General features: G+C 47.2%; 1 protein-coding gene across 9 annotated transcripts in view; it reads right to left on the reverse strand.

The window, feature by feature from the left end:
• Nucleotides 1–20,077, reverse strand: part of FRMD4A (FERM domain containing 4A) — a 749,223-nt gene that overhangs the window by 54,973 nt on the left and 674,173 nt on the right. For all 9 annotated transcript variants that reach the window (XM_061436072.1, XM_061436071.1, XM_061436069.1 and 6 more), the window contains 3 exons: nucleotides 19,996–20,072; nucleotides 14,833–14,971; nucleotides 8,497–8,638 (listed from right to left, as the gene is read on the reverse strand). In XM_061436072.1, coding sequence (XP_061292056.1) covers nucleotides 8,497–8,638; nucleotides 14,833–14,971; nucleotides 19,996–20,072 — 358 coding nt within the window. The remainder of the gene's footprint in view (nucleotides 1–8,496; nucleotides 8,639–14,832; nucleotides 14,972–19,995; nucleotides 20,073–20,077) is intronic.

The following is a 20,077-nucleotide window of genomic DNA, read 5'->3' on the forward strand; positions in this document are numbered from 1 at the left end:
GTAAATGGGAAGAAAAGTCCAAAAAAAGAGGATATGTGTACATGTATAGCTGATTCATTTTGCTGTACAGGAGAAACTAACAAGACACTGTAAAGCAGCTATACTTCAATAAAAATTAATAAAAATTTGGCAGCATCTGGTAAAGTACCCAGTTGAAACTACTGTTATGAGTTAACTTACATGGTTTCTATTTCTTATATTGTGAAATACGAGGGCTTATTCTTCTGTCTCCAAAACTCTGATTTGACGGCAATATTGAGAAGGCTGGTCTCAATAAATGGGAAGAGTGCAAAAAGCCTCTGGGTGGGGACAGTGATTTCTTTATGACTGTTTAAAATTCCATCAGTTTCAAAGTCATTCACTTAGGCTATAGATGATCATTCTGTCCTGGTTTTCTTTAGTAGGCAAATATTCCTTTACACAGGAGGGCAGAAATATATCAGTATAAATGGCTTTCATGGTTTTTTTTTTTTTTTTTAACCCCCTGATGAGAAAGCAGAAAAGGACAACCATGCTGTCTTCTCAGTATTTTGACTCAGGCCTGTCCTGCACAAGCCACGGCCAGAAACATCTATTCCACAGAGATTTCACAGCCCTCACCAGTTACACAGTCCTGTATAAACACACCCTGGCAGAAGGTGAGCCCTCTGGCAGTCCTACAGGCTGACCCTGTCTGCAGGGCACTGAGCCCAGGAACCTGGGCATCATTAGACTTAAGAGGACAACAGAACTTGAAAAAGCTGAAGAGAAATACAGGGAAGAGGTAGAATCGAGAGCTAAAGAGAAAGGTTGGAGATGGGACTTTCCTGCAGGTCCAGTGGTTAAGACGCTGAACTTCTAATGCAGGAGGCCCGGGTTCAATCCCTATTTGGGGAACTAGGATCTCACATGCCATGCAGCAAAAAAATTGATGTCAAGTAATTGCAAAAGATAAAGGAAATACATTTGAACTGTAGGAATAAAATCTACATTAAAAGAAAAAAAGATGACAAAAAGAAGAAAAAAGCCCCCAAATATCGTGTGATTGATACCAACTACAGGGCTGTGTATTCTGAGCTGAACACAGCCCTGAACTATAAAGCTGGCAGGCGCCTATCAGATCAGTCCTCTGGAAGGAGAGATGGCAGATAGCTGGCACCCTCATTGTTACACTAGTTATTAATAAACTTCCCAACAATGGCAGGAAGTGCTGGCATTCAGAGAAGGTGAACGTGTGAAGAGTTGAGTCATGGACATGGACGGGTCCCAGACAGAGCAGGCCCTACGCTCAGTACAACATGTTTTCCCCCAGAGCGGAAAAGGTCAGAGCTGAGTGACCCCAGCAGACTGCAAGGCTTTGTGCTACTTCTTTTTTATTTTATTTTTTAAACCCAAGACCCATCACCACATTCTTTGCAATCCTGCTTTTCACAATGAAGATGACTCAACTGCCATCTCATTAATCCCATAGCCCGACTCCTATTTATAGACACAACATGCCGTTCTGTTTTGGAGAGAGTGGGTGGCTTCTGCCCCTGTATTTCCATTCAAAAAAAGAACATGTCTCATTGTTCTATTTCTTTAAGAAAGGATGCACAGTGACTTTTTTTTATTGTTGTTTGGGGGGAGGGATGGTTAATGCAACAATCCACATGGGGAAGCAGAACACAGCATCTCTCCTAAGAGAGTCCGTGCCATTTTCTTTAAATGGGCTAAAAGCAAAAACACATCTCCCTGAGCCCCTACCTTCCCACTGAAACCAGAACTGTCCTGGGATGGCAAATTCCAGAAGCAATGCTAGGACAATCCTCCACTCTCTCTTGCTTTCAGAGGATCTGTGGAAAGGCCATGTGTGTTCAACATGCAGTTCTTGTGTCTTTTATTTTGTCATTCCATTTTTCCTCCCTTTCCCATCATTTTTGAGATTTTAAGAAAAAGATGGTGAAGGACAGGGAAGCCTGGCGTGCTGCAGTCTGTGGGGTCACAAAGAGTCGGACAGGACTGAGTGACTGAGCAACTAGGCAGAGTGACTACAATGTCCCCTGCTCACCCCCACGTCCCCCATAGTGGTCAGGTGGCAGGCTGGCTGGGTACCCAGAGGTGCAGAGCTTGTGAGGAGACTATGATGGGGGCAGCGGGTGGGGCTCTGCTGGCCTGGAAGGGGGGCTGCGCCTTGAGCTGCCTCCATATCCCCTCCTCTGGGGACCCTGGGAAGGCCAGGCCATCTCTCAGTAGACGTGCTCTGAGACAAGGGTCCTCACGTCTTTCAAAGCCTGCCCACCGGCACCCCTTTACAAATGGATTTGGGATTTGGTTCCCTAACCTTCCTAGAATCTGAATCTCATACAGTGCAATGTCAGGAAGTAAGAGCTTGACCCCTTTTAATCCAGCAGAGCTCAGAAGGCTCAGCACCTCTAAGGGTCTCTACTCAGATCTCCCACGGGACAGGCCTGGGTGTCACCACTGAAAATCTCAGGGGGTCTTGGCCCCGAGCCTTAGTAAATCATTTCAACTCTGCAGACTGTTTCTTTTTGAAATGTTAGTCCCTGAATGGGCCATTAGTAAGAGTGGACTTCTGACTTCTTTAACAATATCCGTAACATTTCTTCATTTATTAGCATCTGACACCTCAGATTCCTTTAAAATGACTGAAGTCCAGTACTTGGTAATGATGTGGCCTTGTTAAATAGGAAAACTGCCTTCAGAGTTACTAGAAGTTGACAATATTTTATCTCTGTTTTACATCAATACACAGTATGCAAACTCTTTGAGGAGAGAGGCTATAACTTTTAAAATGCTATGCATAGTTCCTAGCCAAGTTCAAGAGCTGGAAAAAAATGTTTATACTGTAAAATATCACAGTGTGGTTATACGGCTCAGTTACAACACAATTTGGAGACAGACAAGGGTGGAAGGATGAACGAAAGAGAATGAAGATGGATGGTATTTGCAGGAGGGGCCTGATCTGAAAAGAGTAACCTCTGAAGGTCTGATACCATCATGATAATCTGATGGAAAATGTTGGTGGTAGGTTTATGAGAGATCCTGACAAGGACCAAGATACCATATACTCTGGGAACACAGAAGGTTCTTAAAATGCAGCACACACTGGATTCTTACTAGTATCCTTCAAATCTTAATTTCAATAACTGTGTATCATTGACATCAGTCTTGGCGATGATTTCTTTAAATTTGACACCAAAACCAGAGGCGCCAAAAGTAAAAATAAACAAATGGGACTCAGGACTTCCCTGGTGGCCCAGTGGCTAAGTTGTCTCACTCCCAACGCAGGGGGCCCAGGTTCAGTTCCTGGTCAGGGAACTAGATCCCACATTCCACAGCCAAAGATCCCACAAACTGCCACGAAGATCAGAACTTCTGAGTGTGGCGACTAAGACCCAGTACAGCCAAATAAATAAATATTAAAAAAAATAAACAATGGGACTACATCAAACTAAAAAGCTTCTGCACAACAGAGGAAACCATCAACAAAGAGAAAATGCAACCTACTGAGTGGGAGAAAATATTGGCAAATCATATATCCGATAAAGGGCTAATATTCAAAATATGTAAAAAACTCACACAACGCTATAACAACAACAACAAAAGATCCAATTAAGAAATGGGCAGAAGAGTCTGAAGAGACATTTTCCAAAGAAGACATACATATGACCAGTATCATTAATGAAAAGATATCCCGAATCATTAACCTTCAGGGGAATGCAAATCAAAACCACAGTGGGAAATGACCTTGCATCTGTCAGAATGGCTGTCATCAAAAAGAACACATGTTGGTGACAATGTGGAGAAAAAGAAAGGGAACTCTGCCTACACTGCTGGTGGGAATGCGAGCTGGTGCAGCCACCATGTAACAGTATGCAAGTTCCTCAAAATACTAACAATAGAACTACCACATGACCCAGCAATTTCACTTCTGGGTATTTATCTGAAGAAATGAAACACTAACTGGAAAAGATATCTCCATCCCCGTGTTCACTACAGCACTATTCACAAGAGCCAAGACACGGAAACAGCCTAAGTGTCCACCAGTAGACGAAAGGGTAAAGAAATTGTGACTTTACCACACACACACACACACTGGAATGTTATTCAGCCATAACAAAAAAATTAAATCTTGTCATTTGAAACAAGATAAATGGACCCCGAAGGCATTATGCTAAGTGAAATAAACTGGAGAAAGGCAAACACTATTTGATTTCACTGATACATAGACTCTAAACACAAACAAATAAAACCCATAACCTCCCCTGAGCTCATAGATAAAAGGAAGAGACTGGTGGTTGTCAGAGGCAGGGGGTGACAGTGGGGGAAATAGGTGAAGGGGGTCAAAGGTACAAATTTCCAGACATCAAATAAATGAGTTATGGGGAAATAATGTAAACATTTTTAAAAATCATGTATGGAGCAACTACTGGGTGTCAGGCACTGAGCTAGAAAAAAGGATTTTCGAGTGACGATTAGTTTTTCAAAATGTTTTTCAGGACTATTAGACAGCACCTTTTTTTTTTTTTTTAATGAGGCACCAGGTGGGCTTCCCAGGTCAGTGATAAAGAACCCACCTGCCATAGGAGGTTTGGGTTTGATTCCTGGGTTAGGAAGATCCCCTAGAGGGGGAAGTGGCAACCTACTCTAGTTCTTGCTGGGAAAATCCCATGAACAGAGGAGCTTGGTGGACTATAGTTCATGGGGTCAAAAAGACCCAGACATGCACACCAATACAAAATATTTTTTTTTGTATTTGTGAAGGAAATAAAAATAACTGATCAAATAGGACACTGGGTATCCTATTTCCTGAATGAGAGGTAGATCATAGTTCTGGCAAGTATCATAAAAGAGTGTTTAAATCAGGTCCATCCAGAAAGACTGGAGCTCTCTCATTTATGCAAGCCCATCACTAAAATGTAGGCCTCTCCGTGTGCAGCGGAGAAGGGCTCACTAAGGCACCAAGGACCAGTTCCGTGGGCTCGGGGCAGGCGTGAGGGGGTTGGGATGATTCAAGTGCACTGCATTTATTGTGCACTTTATTTCTAATCCAATGCTGCCACTGATCTGAGGGAGGTACTGGTTTGTGGCCCAGAGGTTGGGCAGCCCCAGTCTAGAGGATGAAAAGCACAGGTGGGGAGCCAGCCTATATTTTCACCTGGGGGATGGGCAACCATCCCTTCCAGGTGGGACCACAAGGCCTCAGGAGAAGGCATCTTTTTCTCCTGCATATGGAAAGTCAGAGGCGCAGCAAGCACACACCTGGAGGCCGCAATGGCCCGATGTACAGGTCCTAGAAGTTCCCTGTGTTGGCTGATGGAACACTTTCGGTGCACGGTCTCTCCCTCCACTGACCCATGGCCTTTCCTAAGTTAGGAGGGAAACCTCCCCACAGAGCCTCCGTCTCTGCATTTAAGGCCAGTTCTTCAAGATCTATCTCGCAGGGCTGGGTCGAGTGTCACACGCTCCCTGGCCTGGTCACAGGCACGACTCACACCTCCCCACCTTATCCTCCACCCAGCCTTCCTCTCACTTAGCTGAGCAGCAGAGGGCAGGCAGAGAAAAGCCAGAGGGCCTCGGCCCTATGCATGAAGCCACTGCAGAAGTGCTGCGGTCCGGGGACCCCGGTTGCTTCCATCAACTTCCGAACAGCTTTGCGTGGGGTCTTCATCACTAAGTTAGAACAGCTCTAATATCCTGGGATAAAGATATTAGGTGTGGGAGTAGATTCAGCAGTTGATTCATCTCCTAACCCATGGGATTGACTAATGTCAAGCTGATGGCGGTAACAGAGAGGAATTGCTTCCTCTAAATAAACTAATTTATTAAATTAGTAAATTTAATATTAATTGCTTAGTATTAAAACTGCCTGGATCTCATCTCTGATGGTTGAGTAATGTCGTTTCATGTTAGAAGTTTTGGGGCTCCTGCTCACCCATTCCTCTGTACCTGCTGTTAGCTTTGCATCCCTGGAGGGTGCCAGAGACAAGGGGCCCCTGCAGATGGACCAGGACATAGGGGTAAAAGTGGGGAGAGGAGGGACTTCCCTGGGGGTCAAGTAGTTAAGAATCCTTGCAATGCAGGGGACATGGGCTCAATTCCTAGTTGGGGAACCAAGATCCCACATGCCAAGGAGCAACCAAGCCCACACACCCCAATTACTAAAGCCTGCATGCTGCAATGAAAGATCTTGCACAATGCAATGAAGATCCCATATGCCACAACTAAGACTCAATGTAGCCAAATAAATAGTTGAAAAAAGATACTAGTTAGGTTCATTTGGTAAAAGTGGGGAGACCTAAGTTCCTTGATCTTGAGCTGTACACCCACCTCAAGCTTTTCTTTCTTCTTCAACAAGAAGAGAGACTCTCAAAGCAAGGTCCCCAGACCAGCGGCATCAACAGCACCAGGGAACTTGTTGGAACTTGCTAGAAAGGCAAATTTCTGGTCTCACCCAGTCTCATAGATCAGACACTCCAGGGCTAGTACACAGCTATTTGAGTTTGAAGGAACCTCCCAAGGGGTTCTGATACACCTGAGCTGGAAGAATCTATTCTCCTCCTGGGTATAACATGCCATGTGCAAAAAGAATGTGGATTTCCGAGTGGATATGAAACCAGAGCAAGGATGTGCCCCTAGCTGAGGCTGGAGGAAGAGTCAGCCTCATAGGGGCTAGATTAGGAGGATGGTGGGCAGATGAATCCAGGCTCAAATCTGAGACTCTGGGCTCCCAGGTGGCTCAGTGATAAAGAACCTGCCTGCCAGTGCAGAAGACACCGGAGATGTGGGTTTGATCCCTGGGTCAGGAAGATTCCCTGGAGGAGGAAATGGTAACCCACTCCAGTATTCTTGCCTAGAGAATCTCATGGGCAGAGGAGCTGGGCGGGTTACAATCCATGGGGTCACAAAGAGTCTGACATGACTTAGCAGCTGAACACGCACACAGGGGAGTGTCTCAGGGACAATCACAGTGCTGGCCCTGCCCTCCCTCATTCAGCAGGGAATCAGGAGTGGCTGAAATTCCAGGCAGGGGTCTTGGACTTTGGAAAGCATTCTCTTTGCTACAGCATTGTCCATGGTCTTCACTGGAACCCTGTAAGCCTCAGAAATAATGATTACTCGGACCATTGTATTGATGAAAACATTTTAAGGATCCAAGACAGGGAGGGGTTGACAGTGATCCTTAATGGTGACCTAGCAGAGGCAGAGCCAACTGTGTGGGGCCTGACACTTATATAATTTTGGTGGCTAAATGTATTATGTTCACAGATTTTGTAAAACCCATGGCCATGTGAACACCTGGCCACGGGTCCCTGGGGACCTTACAAAGGCCGATCAATCCTCACCCTTGCCCTTCAGGTCTGAATGTGTTCCGGTTCTGACTGGACTCCACCAGCCCAGAAATTAACTAGACAGGTTTCAGCTTCTCCCTACTCCTGTCTTTTTCCTTTTTTTTAAGTTTCTTTTTTATTTTTAATTGGAGGATAATTGCTTTACCATGTTGTGCTGGTTTCTGCCATACAACAGTGCAAATCAGTTATAACTGTATATATATCCCCTCCTTCTTGATCTCCGCCCCCGCCCCATCCCAGCCCTCCCGGTCATCATGGTACTGATGAATCTTTTTCCTTTTTTATTTCCCTTTTTATTGTCTGCTGCCACCAGCTGTATAGAAATGACTCTGGAAGATAAGGTAGGACAAAGCCTTCTTGTTTCACTCTCTGGCTCAGAGGCAAGGAAGAGGACACTGGCCCCAAGAATAATCCGGCCGTGACCGTGTGGCCTGGAGGGTGACCAGCATTATTATACTTCTGTAACACTTTCAGGAAATTTTTGCCTCCTTCTCTTCGATTCCCTGCCCAACTCAAACCACTCCCCTTCCTGTCACTTCAGCAAACGGTGTCCCTTCTCCTGAATCCAGCCAGACCTGAAACCTCAGGGCATTTCTGCCCCTCCCAGCTTCGAATGATGACAAACACTTGCCCAGGGCCCTGCAGAGACAGACTGCATCAGACCTGCTGATCCTCTCTTTCCAAAGGCGCCAGACAGCAGGACTCTCCTTTCCAAATGATCAAGAGTTTTCTGTACTTTTGAAAGCCTCAAGAAGTTCCCCTGGGAACACAGTGCAGGTCCCTCAGCACCATGACTCGGACCTTCAGCCCTTTCTTAGGTAATTCTCCTTAAGTGGCACCCAAGGGATCCCTCCTTCCACCCCTGGAGCAGACACTCCTGCAGGCTGGCCATCAGCCTCGAGAAGGCTCTGGATGCTGCTCTAAGACCCTTGTGCGTCCTCCGCACACTGTGTGGTTCTTCCGCCTCTCCCCACCCCCTATATCTTTGGCCATTTTCTCTGATCCCTGCTGGACTGCAAACCTTGCTCTGGATGCCAGAGCCAGCTTCCGCCGAGCCTGCCACATGGTCCTGACCGCCCCCCTCACCTACCCTCAGAGCGCTCCGCCCCAACCCAGGGCTTGCAGCCCTGCTGCCCGGGGACCTCTTTTAGGGTCTGCTCACCTGAGGACAGGAGGCTGCCGCTGCTGCCGCTGATGATCTTGCCTTTGCTGCCCATGTTGGCCAGCTTGGATGTCTTCAGCGTCCCTGTCTCTGTCAGGTCGATGGCAATTTCGCTCAGGCTGCGGGCGGCATGGATCTTCGACTAAAAAGATCAGCGGGTTGGACAGATTAGGTGGAGGACACTCCCCTCCTGGCGAGGACACGCTGACTACAGCTTGTCATCCTGAGATCTAGCAAATGGCCTCATGGCCCGAACTGCAGTATTTTTCTGTGTGTGTCCTGGGGCCCATCGCTCATCCTCTGAAACTTTCCCTCGGGAGCAGATAAGACTCCAGAGGTGACTCACTAGGAATTTTCTAAACCTGTCATCCCCCAGGCTGTGTGTACAGGGCTTACAGAGTGTGGATTTGGAGTCAGATAGATCTTGGGGGCTGGGGGCGGGTCCCGATTTGGGGAATGACTTAGGCTCATGGAGCCTCATTATTCCCAAGGATGAAACAGGGAGACCACCACCTACTGCTCAAGGTTTTGTGAGGGTCAAAGGAAGTCAGACGAGTGAAGGGCTTCCCTCCCTTCTCCTCCCCCTTCTCTTCCCCTCCCCATGCCGCCTCCTACATAGCTGTCAATAAACACTAGTGATTATACAGGATTTTGTGCTTAAAGAAGGAGAAAAAAATAATTGTCAGCTTGGTGAATGATTTAAGAGATGTCTGAAGTAAGTTTAGGAAGTTTCAGTAAGTTCTAAAGTGGTTCAAAACTCTTAAAGTGTTAGCCATGGAGCTATGAAAACTCAGAGGGTTGGGAAGTGACCACGCTACCAGCCTGCAAGCGTGGTGTGCAAGCATAGTGTGTAAGCATGGTGTGTAAAGGCTTCTGGAACAAATGCTCGTTGGGATGTTTGGTTCCCACTAAGGGGCACCTGACACGGGGCCCTGCTTCCATTTTGATACCTAAATGTATGAGCCCAAGTCTTCAGATTACAGTTAAGACTCCACTGACTCCACAAATTAACTGGCCCGCTTTGGCAAACAACAGAGCAATCAGAAGAGGACTCTGTTCACAATTACATTCCTAAAAGTAACTGCTGCAGTGAAGCTTTCTGCTCTAGTTCCCAGCTCTGGAGGTGGAGATGGGTTTGCATGCCCCCTGACAATTTGAGCGTGTTGTTTTGTTTTTTTTTCCTTTATCGGGAAATCAGTTCATGATAATTCCTCAGGCAGGGGCTTCTGCTGAACTGTGGCCTTCCAGAAAACAGCGATCAATGCTAGTGTAACCTGTACATGTGTCCATCTTTCTGCGGTCATTGGCGATATGCCAGGGATGCACGGATAGAACCAGGCGAGGCTCCCCACTGAGGTTTGCAGTTATTTGGTGTGTGTTCACCCCTGGCTGGTGTGAGGCCCAGTCTGTCCCTGACACAGGAGAAACCGTGGAATGTGGGCAGACCACTGCCTGGCTCCCCTCACATCCTGTGCCCACAGTGGTCTCCAGCAGGGTCTGTCTGGATCCTGAGACCCTGCCCTTCTCTGGCCTCCGTGTTGATGCCAAAATTGGTGAAAGACAATGACTTTCGACTGCCAAGTACTTTCCTCACCTAAATGAGATGAGAGTCTGAAAGGCAGAGGAAATGCGGAGATTTTTTGCTTTTTTTGTTCATCGGGTCTGGCTTGTCTTCTTTCTCACACTCTTCTATCTCACTGATCCTTCCTTTTTTTTTTTTTCCCATGATGTGGCTTGTGGCATCTTAGTTCCCCGACCAGGGATTGAATCGGTGCCCCCTGCCATGGAAGCACAGAGTCCTGACCACTGGACTGCCAGGAACTGGTCCCTCCTTAACTGTTGTCTCCTCTCCGACCTCAACTTTTGTCCCTACATTCAGAACCAGGCCGCCTTCCTGCGGTGAAGGCTTCCTTGCTCATGAAATAATCCCAGCTGCCAGCCCCTGGCAGGGTTTTCTGGCTTGTAGCAGAAAGCAGGAAGGCCTCCGTTTCATTTTGACACAGAATATCAATCACATGCACCTGGCTAAGTTGTATCCTCTGAGCAAAGCAGAGAAAGCACAATCCATCACTTCCTTTCTTTCAACACTATTCTCTTACCAAGGCCCACGCATCACCAAGAGGAGCCCACGCTTGCAGTTATGCAAGAATAACTCATGAAGTCACAGCCCAATTCACCCTGGTGAAGGATCCAGGCTCTGGAGTCAGAAAGACCTGGACTGGAATCTCGGCTCTTTCCAGTAAATCACAGATTGACCTTGATTTCCAACCTCTCTGATCCCGAGATCCCTGTTTGTAAAATGGAGCTCTTAAAACCCACATCACAGAGGTGTGATGTCAGGACTAAATTAGATAACAGACATCAAGGTCATTGGAATTGGAATAAGCTATAAATCAGGTCCTGGGAGGAATTTGCTAAGTGAGGTTCAATGAATGACTCCATTGGATATTTTAGGGGATCTCATCAATCTCGTGGGAAACCCGTCCCCCCTCGACCCCATCCCTGTCATGCTAACCTTGGAGACAGGAAACAAACTAGGAAAAAGGGATAACATGTGTGCTTTTGAGGGAGATTAGCTTCTCAGAAGTTTTAGGAAATTACTGACTTCTGTCTGGAATGGAAATATCACAATGCCCACGTGGATCAGGAGGAGAGAGGGCACTATAGAGGAGACAACTTGATGGGGAGATTCCCTCCTTGTAAAGCCAAGTCTTTGGGTCAAAGAGCCTCCAAAGTTCTAGACGTTTTGCTTGGAGGGTTTTGCTGTACTAAGTATTACTACAGGCATTCTGTGAGCCAGGTTTAATCAGCCTCTACCATGCTTTCACTTGGCTTTTGATCTAGACAGAATAAAGAATAGCAGATTGGATCAAGTGGGGAAAAAATATTAAGAAGGAAAGATGTTAGATCTGGGGGCCAACTCAACAAGTCCTCAATCTGAATTCAGAGGAACAGTGACTAATATTCACTCTAAACAATTTAAGTTTTCAAATATTTCCCTCTGAACTCTATTAGAGATTCCTTGGGCACATAGGTTGGCAGGATCCAGCTGATGACACTTCTGATCTTTGGGGTCAGCAGATGTAATTTACCAAATGTCACTGGTGACTGTACAGCCTCTCATTCTGAAGGAGCCACCAGAAAGGAACCAGAAGGGCTTCTTTCTGCTGTCTTTAGTGACGGAGGGTGTGTGTGTGGGTGTGTGTGTTGGTGTGTGTGTGGGTGTGTGTGTGTGTGTGTATTCATCCTCGTTCTGCTCTGTCTTTAGTGATGCAGGCTGTGTGTGTGAGAGCGAGCGAGCGAGAGTGAGACAGAGAAGAGAGAGACAAGGAGAGATTTTAAGCGACTTACACCAGAACCCTGAAAGAAGAAAATAACCAAGTGCCAGTGTATGAGCACAAGACTTCTCGGTTACCTACCCCAGCTGACTCCAACCACCAGACCACACTTGTTTCTGGGGTTGAAAAGAATTCCTTAGGAGGCTTGGGCTTTGCTGAAGCACTTCAGAGAAAGGAATGGTTGGCATGGCCCACTACAGTAGAGTGTGAAGCAATGGCTAGCATGCCAGCCAATACTGGCTGCTCAGAAATACTTGGAAACACTTCATCCCAGGTCTGCCAACCATCACGCACCTGGAACCATCCTGCCCACTGGAGATGGGTCACATTGCTATTGTCTAAAGAACATTCCAGAATTGAAAGGTGTTGTAACACAATTCCTGAGGCAAATTTTATTATCTCTGGTTTGGGGGTACTTTTAAAGAGTTTAAACTTCATACAGGTGTCGGCCAGGGAACAGCATGCTCGATTAATAATGACAATAATGAAAGATAGCTCCCATCTCCTGAAGCAATCACAAACACTGTGTCCCTGGACCAGTCAATGATTTTGTCAGGGGTTTCTTTGCTGTTCTTTAACTGAGGAAAGCAAGGAGTGAGGAAAGACTTGTCCAGGGTCACAGAACGAGAAGGCAGAATCCTTGGACTTCCCTATGGGGCAACCTGTTTCTTGCCTAATACCACAGGCAGAGGAACTGGTTCCAAAAGAAAATGCATGGGCTCTGGAGTACCTGTGAATATTCAGAGCTTATCTGGGGAAAATTCTCCTGCTCCTAGGAATAGGTGTATTTCCTTCAGCCCTCCAGGGGTTGCTGAGGTGAAAGTTCTCTATGGCTATAAGCATTTGGTTTGGTCTCTTAAAAGACACTTCTTGTTAACAGGTCATCCTTGATAGTTACTTTTAATTAACTATTCTTGGCTGCACTGCGTCTTCATTGCTGTGCTTGGGCATTCTCTAGTTGTGCATGGGCTTCTCACTGCAGTGGCTTTTCTTGCTGTGGATCATGGGCTCTAGGGTCTCTGGACTCAGTAGCTGTGGCACACGGGCTCAACCGCTCTGCAGCATGTGGGATATTCCTGGATCAGGGATCAAATCCGTGTTCCCTGCACTGGCAGGCGGATTCTGAACCATTGGTTCACCAGGGAAGTCCCTGATGGTTACTTTTAAAGGTTTACTTGCTGTATCAGTGGGTTGACCTGTAAGCCTGCTCCATAAAGCTTCCCCAACTGCAGGTGAGACAACCTTCAACAGGGCTGTAGAACCCTAAGGATGAGCCTCCTGAATTACCCCAAAGACGTTCTAATGCAAAAAGCCAGCACAAGGAGGAAGAGTTCAAACAGCTAATCCTTAGGGTGAAGCATGCTTTTTCTTTTCGGCATTCAACACTGAGTATCAGTGTGTGTGAGGTCCTCGCAAGAGGAATCGGTAGTGGGGTTCAGGAGGGTTGTCAAACTCTCTTACCTCTCATCATGCATTGCCGAACAGTACGGAGGACAGAATCAAGGTTCTAAGGTTTCGACCTCCAACTCTTGCCACCGGAGGGCAAATCGCTGACACCCACCCACTGTCTCAATACAAAGCATGAGTCAAAAGCACTTTGGCCCTGTTTCTTTGGATCTAATCGGGCCTCAAATTCCTGTGCCAAAGCCCGTCATCACCAGCAGAGCTGTAGAACACTCTCATTATTCCTGGCAACAAAAATATTCCACCCTGTGCCCACTCATCCCAGAAAATGACCGAAAGAGGGGTCAGGAAGAAGACCTAGGAGAGGAGAAAATGTGTTACAGAGGAGAAAGTGACCCCCACATGGGAAAGGCTGTGATTCGAAACTGAACGATGACTTCAGGGTTTGTCTGCTTCCTTCCTGCCCTATTGTCCTACTATCTTTCTCTTGCCTCCTGCTCAACAGCTCTCCTTCCAGTCCTCTCCCCAAGCCAGGAAAAAAGCATCTCCAACCAGAAGGAAAATAACACCAAAGGGGAAGCTGCAAGAATACCAAAGGGCACCAATCCAATAAGTCTTGGGCCCAGTAAGCCCAGAGTCCTGCCACCTCCTCCCCTTTCAGGACTCATGGGGTGGGACAAAACCTCCCATGGGGGATGGTACGGCTAGGCAAGGGGCCAAGGTCCATTCCCCACCCTTCCTGAGCCACCAGAATCCTGAGAAAGATACTGAGCCCATCTTGATACGGCTCTTCACCTGAGGGGTAGTGGACGGGAGAGGCTTGGGTGGGGAAGGCGAGGGGAGCCCAGAAGCCGAGGCAGGAGGAAGAAGGGGCAGAATGTTGACGGAAGCCCTGTGTGAACTGGGGAGATGTCGTTTTCCCACCCACCAGAAAATGCACCCCTCCCCCACCCCGTGTCTGTGAACTTGGGCTACATCAAACCTCCCTTGGAGGATGACTGTTTATCAAGGCCTGAGGCTCTGGGTCTACCTGAGGGAAACAGAGTTGTTGCTTTTTAATTTTTTTTTTTTTTTTAATGTTTCCAGTTTTGCATTTTTCAGAAGAAGAGTTGGCAGTTGGAAAAGCCTGGAGGGTTTTCACAAGCAATTATCCTCAACAGTTAGGTGGTGTCTATTAGTTGAGACTAGTTGCTTTTTATTTTCTCAAAAGGAAAACAACATGCCAGTGTTTACACACCAAAAAGGGCTTGACTGCTTACTCCTGGGAGAGGCTCTAGGGCTTTGAAAGCGCAGGCAGAATTCCTACCTGGCTGTGTCAAATGGCTTAAGTGGCTCTGACTATTCTTGACCAGGTCGCTGAGAAAGAATTGTTCTCTTAAAGAGTTGATCTCATTCCTGCCTCTGATAGCCCTAAAAGGCCAGTCTGTACCTGTGCCCATTTCAGAGCAAGGGATGCAGAGCCTCCCCCAGCAATCCAATGCCCACTCCCCAAACTACAAGATCCAGACAAGGACACTGCCCTTAGGAGAGCTCAAGGCTCAGTGGAAGGTCTGGTCTCCGCAGAGGCCCTCCCCACCCCAGGAGAGGCCCTTACCTTACTCTGCTTTCTGTCCAGATAGAACTGGTGTTGGCTAATGGCCATAGCCCAGATGGACTTGATCAGTGCTGGACACGCGTACCACGTGTGCACCGCGATGCCGCTGTGTCCAAATGTCCTCCTTGTCACCGAAGCCCTGGGAGAATAAGAACCAGAAGGGTCAACCAACTGCGCTGGCCATGAAGGACTCCAGTCCTCAGTCCACAGCTTTTACCAAGAACCCACTGGGTCCAAAAGTTCTGGCATAAAGGTAACCGAAGGGCCTTGTGTGCACACACGTGCAGCTGGCTGACAAAGGCCAGCTTTTCATTTTATTAAACAGAAACGGATTCTATTTAAGGTATAGAATATGATGATTTGATCTTCATATACACAGTGATCACTGCAGTCAAGCTAAAGAATATCTCATCTCCTCCAATATTACCATCATGTGTGCTTGTGTGTGTTTATGGTCAGAGCACCTGAAATCTGTTCTTAGCCAGTTTCCAGTATATTATTAACTATAGTCACCATGCTGTACATTCTGCCTCTAGGCTAATTCTTCCATAACTACCCCTTTGTACCCTCTGACCAGTATCTCTCCATTTCCCCTGCCTCCTTGCTCTGCCCTACCCCCAGTGACGGCCATTCTTCTCTCTGCTTCTGTGTATCGACTCTTTTAGTTTCCATCTATAAACAAGACCATGTAGTTCTGTTCTCTGTGTCTGCCTTATTTCACTTCATAATGTCCTCCAAGTCCATCCACGTTATTGCAAACAGCAGGGTCTCCTTTTTTTTTTTTTTTAAAGGTTGAATGATACTCTGTTGTGCATACACATCACAATTTCTTCATCCATCAATGTACACTTAGGTTGCTGCCATATCATGGCTATTGTGAATCCTGCTAATATTTTGATTTACTGGCTCCTTAGGGATCAAAATTTGGCTAAGCCTCTGCCTTGTCTGGAATAAGATGGGTCATTCGAGGTCACGGGACGGTCTTTTCTGATCTTCAGCTCTTGGCACTGGGCCAAGGCAAACTTTGGAGACAGGAAAAGCCTTTGACAATGCCCTTTATTAACCAGGCAACACTGCCTGTTGTGAAGGATGAGTAAATTTTCTTCTAATCACCACATCATCTAAGGCAATCAGGACTCCTTATGTTATTCTTAGGCAATCTTCCTTGAAAGAGCTGGTTTCAATTTCAAATATATTCAGAGGGCAGGTGGGGTATAAAAGTAATCAGGATAGGGAAAGCAGAAAGAAATGGGCCCGTCCAATCTCCCTCCTGCTACCCAAACCACTTCCACATACACACGGATGTAGGAGATGTGGAGGATGTTGTATGGTGCAGAGAGAGGCAATCAGACTTTAAATGGAAGGTGGGAGAGACTGGTCCTAATGTAATTCATCACATTAATGGAATCATGGGGGAAAAGTTATATGATCGTGTTCTTAGTGAAGTGTATTTTATAGGATGGGTACACGATTTTGCAAGTGAAATCTCAGAATGAGTGTGTGCATACTTGCATGTGTGCATGTGTAGGGCAAGGTGAGGGGGCAGTGGGGTGAGGCTTGGGGTATCTTATGTGCACATCAGAAGAACAATATGTGTTCCAGATTGAGCTACTGCATTTCCAGAATCTTGGGGGTGATCAGGACTTATGAATAATCACATTATTTTCATGGCCAGTTTTTTTCCTTGAAGGAAATTAGAAGCTGCTCCAATCATCTTCTCTTAGGGTCTCAAGATTTAACAGCAGGTGTTCTACAGACCCACTTTTAAGGAGGAATTCCAAACTGGTGGTTAGTTAATGCTACAGATTCTAAGCAGAGCATTATTCTTTCTTTTGGTTAAAACCAAAGGTAAAACACCAGCTCACGGAAGAACACACAGTTGAAAATAACAGAAAAAGAGCTGGTGAGAGAGTGAGAAGGAAACCCCCATGGTCTCTGAAATGCGATGCGAACACTCAATCTGGCTTCCACAGCAATGGCTGATCCTGGGAGTAAATACGTTTTTTTACCCCTCCTAGAAAAGGTGAATTAGAAAGGAAAAGTCATTTGAAATGTGCTTCAGTGGCAGCAGTGAGAGCAGAGCCAGGTGAGGTGTATTTTTCAGGTAAGGTAGAGGAGTAGGAGGCAGGAGAAGGCTGGCCGGCCTGGGTGTTCCCAGCAGCACCTGAATCAGATGCTCTCAGAGTGTTTCTCACACTCGATTATGAGTTGGTCTTTTCTCTACAGGGTTCCCTTCAGGCTCTTCCCATCCCACCGACTCTTCTGTTTGGCCAAAACCTTAGAAATGGAATATCTGCCAAGCCCAGTGAACCGCAGACACAATGCTGGGTATTGTGTCAGGATGCATGTCCAGGAGAGAAAATCTTGAAGTATCTTCTGTGGCGGCCGAGCCACCCTCTGTACTCACCATGTCCCGGGACACTGGTCTTCGGGACACGATTCTGCCCCCGCTCTTGCCATCCTATAACTTCAGTCCTGGCTTCCTTCCTGGTTTGGGGGAGGGGCTGACTACTGAACCATCCCAACAAAGTACAGACTATTAGATGACTCTTCCGTGTTCAAATAAACAAGGCAACAGCAACAGGATGACACGTTTAACTGGAGGAGCGCCAGGAGTCCTGTAGAATAGCGCTTACTGCAGCGCCAGGTGGAAGACGGGGTTGGAGCTTTGGCTACACCACTCAGCTTAGCAGCTAATCTAGAATGGTCCCCTTTGCCTACTCTGGTGCACCTTTAGTGCCATCGTCAACCTGGGTTTCCACCTCTGACATCAAGGAGGCCACATCTGGCCTCTCCTTGTCCCCCTCTCCTCTCTCTGCTGGTGACTCCAGGCTGACCCAGGAATACATTCCTTGAGGGGATGTGCTCACGGCTCATGTTCAGTGCTCAGGCTGCCTCTGGCTCTTCTACCTCCCTCCTCTCTCTGACACCCACCTGACTGACATCTTTATCCCCCAGAGGGCCCACTTTGAGCTCTATGTGCTTAGCTAAAGATTTCTCCTTCTCAGGATGCCTCTCCAGACCAGCCTGGCCAGCTGCAGCATTTAGGGGCTGTGTCGTTTGGCACTTGGTACCCGCTGCCCATGTATAATGTGGTGGAAGGCACGTGAGCTATGGAGCCAGACTCCCCGGGTTCACACCCTGCCTCCATCCGACTGCTTTCTGTAACCTGGAGCAGGTTACTGTGCTTCTTCTGGGCCTATTTCCCAAGTAGGACAAGAACACTAGTGCCTACTTCTCAGGGTTATAGCAAGGACCCAATGAGATAGCAGTCCAAGTGTTTAGAACAGTGGCTGTGCGTGGCAAACACTTAATAAACATTAAGTTCCTTATTCCTTCTCCTCAGCAGTGCTAGAAGTTCTTTTCAGGGCAAGTAGACCCCGTCTGACTTTTTTCTATACAAAGCAACACATAGTAAGTTATGAATACTGTTGCGGGACAGTGCCCGAATACCCATGCTACTCAACAATGTGAGATGGATCACTTTCATGTAATAGGCTAAAGGCCCAGGTAATAGGAACTTGTGAGGTATGGACTCTTTTCGATATCCCTGGGCCTTGGGAAAAGGAAGGGAATTTGGTATTACAACAGGATAGGACAACAGGCCCAGAGAGAACAAGAACACAGACACACAGACTCACACGCAAGGATGTGGACACACAGACTCACACGCAAGGATGTGTCCAAGGTACCTCTGCCTTAGCAAAATTCCCAGCAGCACACAGGCTCGGAGAGGCTGTCTAGTCCTTACCCTCAGTCCCTTAGGTCATTCAATCTCCATCTTTATTTTGTCAGTCGTCCGTGTTTTCTGCATCTGACCCACTGTAGCACTCATTTGGGGAAACTGTTTTCAGCATCTCTCTCCTACCACCTGTCCTGCACCAATGGATTCCTGCTCTGTAGAGACTGGGTCTCCAGACCGTGAGACCCTTCATCACTGGACCCTGAAAAATGCCACCAGCACTCCTGTCATCACCTGACCACCACCTGGATTTAAGTCGTTTTCCGCTTGCCGACTGCATAGTAACCGTGGTCGTGGAGGGCGCTCTTGGCTACATGGGAGGCTGCTTCACGCAGATTACACGACCAGGCGAGTGGTGCATCAGTCCTCTTGGGTTATCACTGGCTGCAGAAGCAGAGACGCCACCCCGCCCCCCCAAGCCTCACCCTCTGATGGGGCATGAATCTTACTCTGGAGGTCTTGTGCTGAGAGCTTTCTGGGAGGCACCTCGGCCTGAGCGCCCAGAAGCCATGTGTGTGCGAAGCTGGTGCCAACAGTTCCTCTGCCCTGAGCCACGGCCGGGGCAGCAACAGCACTTCACGTTCCCATTTACTCCCCTAGAGACCCTGCCCTCCGCCTGTCTTTCCAAGGCTTCCTTCCTGTTCTCAGTCTGCTTTTGGACCTGTTGAAAGTGATTTATCCTTAAGCATTAGGTCTGTTTTCAGGGAATTTTGCAGCTGCTTCTGGGCTGCCTGTAACTCTAGGACTAGCAGACAAAGAGAGGAAAAGTCACAGTGCACCCCCCCACCCCCCAGCCCCGAGAACCTTCCTCGAAGGGCTTGCTGCATTCCAAAACGGGACCCTATTGTTCGCTGCTGGACTTGGGGAGCACTCATTCTGACACGAGTGCTCCCTGGGGTACAATGTGATGTGGAGAGGAAAAGACTTCCATTTCTTTCATATCCACCCACCACTGCGAATACCCTAAAGTTACAGCTCACAAAATGAGACCATTCAGCACAACTCTTTAGACTGGAGGTTCCCTCTGCTGCTGACTGCCCAACCAAAAACAGTCTCAGAAACTGACAAGCCATCCCTCAGACTCTTCTCTGGCAAAAACTTCCTAAAAGGACTCAGGCCACTGCTCACTTTAATTTGGTAATCGTTCCAAAGCGCTACAAATTTTTCCTAAAATGCCCCGGCTTGTAAAGACAACTCCACATAGACGGGCAAGCAACACATGTAGTCAGATGAGATGATCATGGCATTGCTCTTTACACACACACACTGCATTTCTCAACACACAGAACAAAAACAAAACTCAATTCTCCCAATCAACCACCTTCTTCCCCCTAATTAATAACACGAACAGTGACAGCACAAAAATAGTAATGTAAGTAATATGTCAGCCCTCCCAGGAGGAAAAAACATTTCTAGCTTACCTGCGTGGGTCATGAACTTCCACAGAAAACTTCTTCTCTCTGAAATACAGGTTTTCCAACTGTCTCCATTGGAATATCTGGA

Source organism: Bos javanicus, chromosome 13 (assembly GCF_032452875.1).
Source record: "Bos javanicus breed banteng chromosome 13, ARS-OSU_banteng_1.0, whole genome shotgun sequence".
NCBI lineage: Eukaryota > Metazoa > Chordata > Mammalia > Artiodactyla > Bovidae > Bos > Bos javanicus.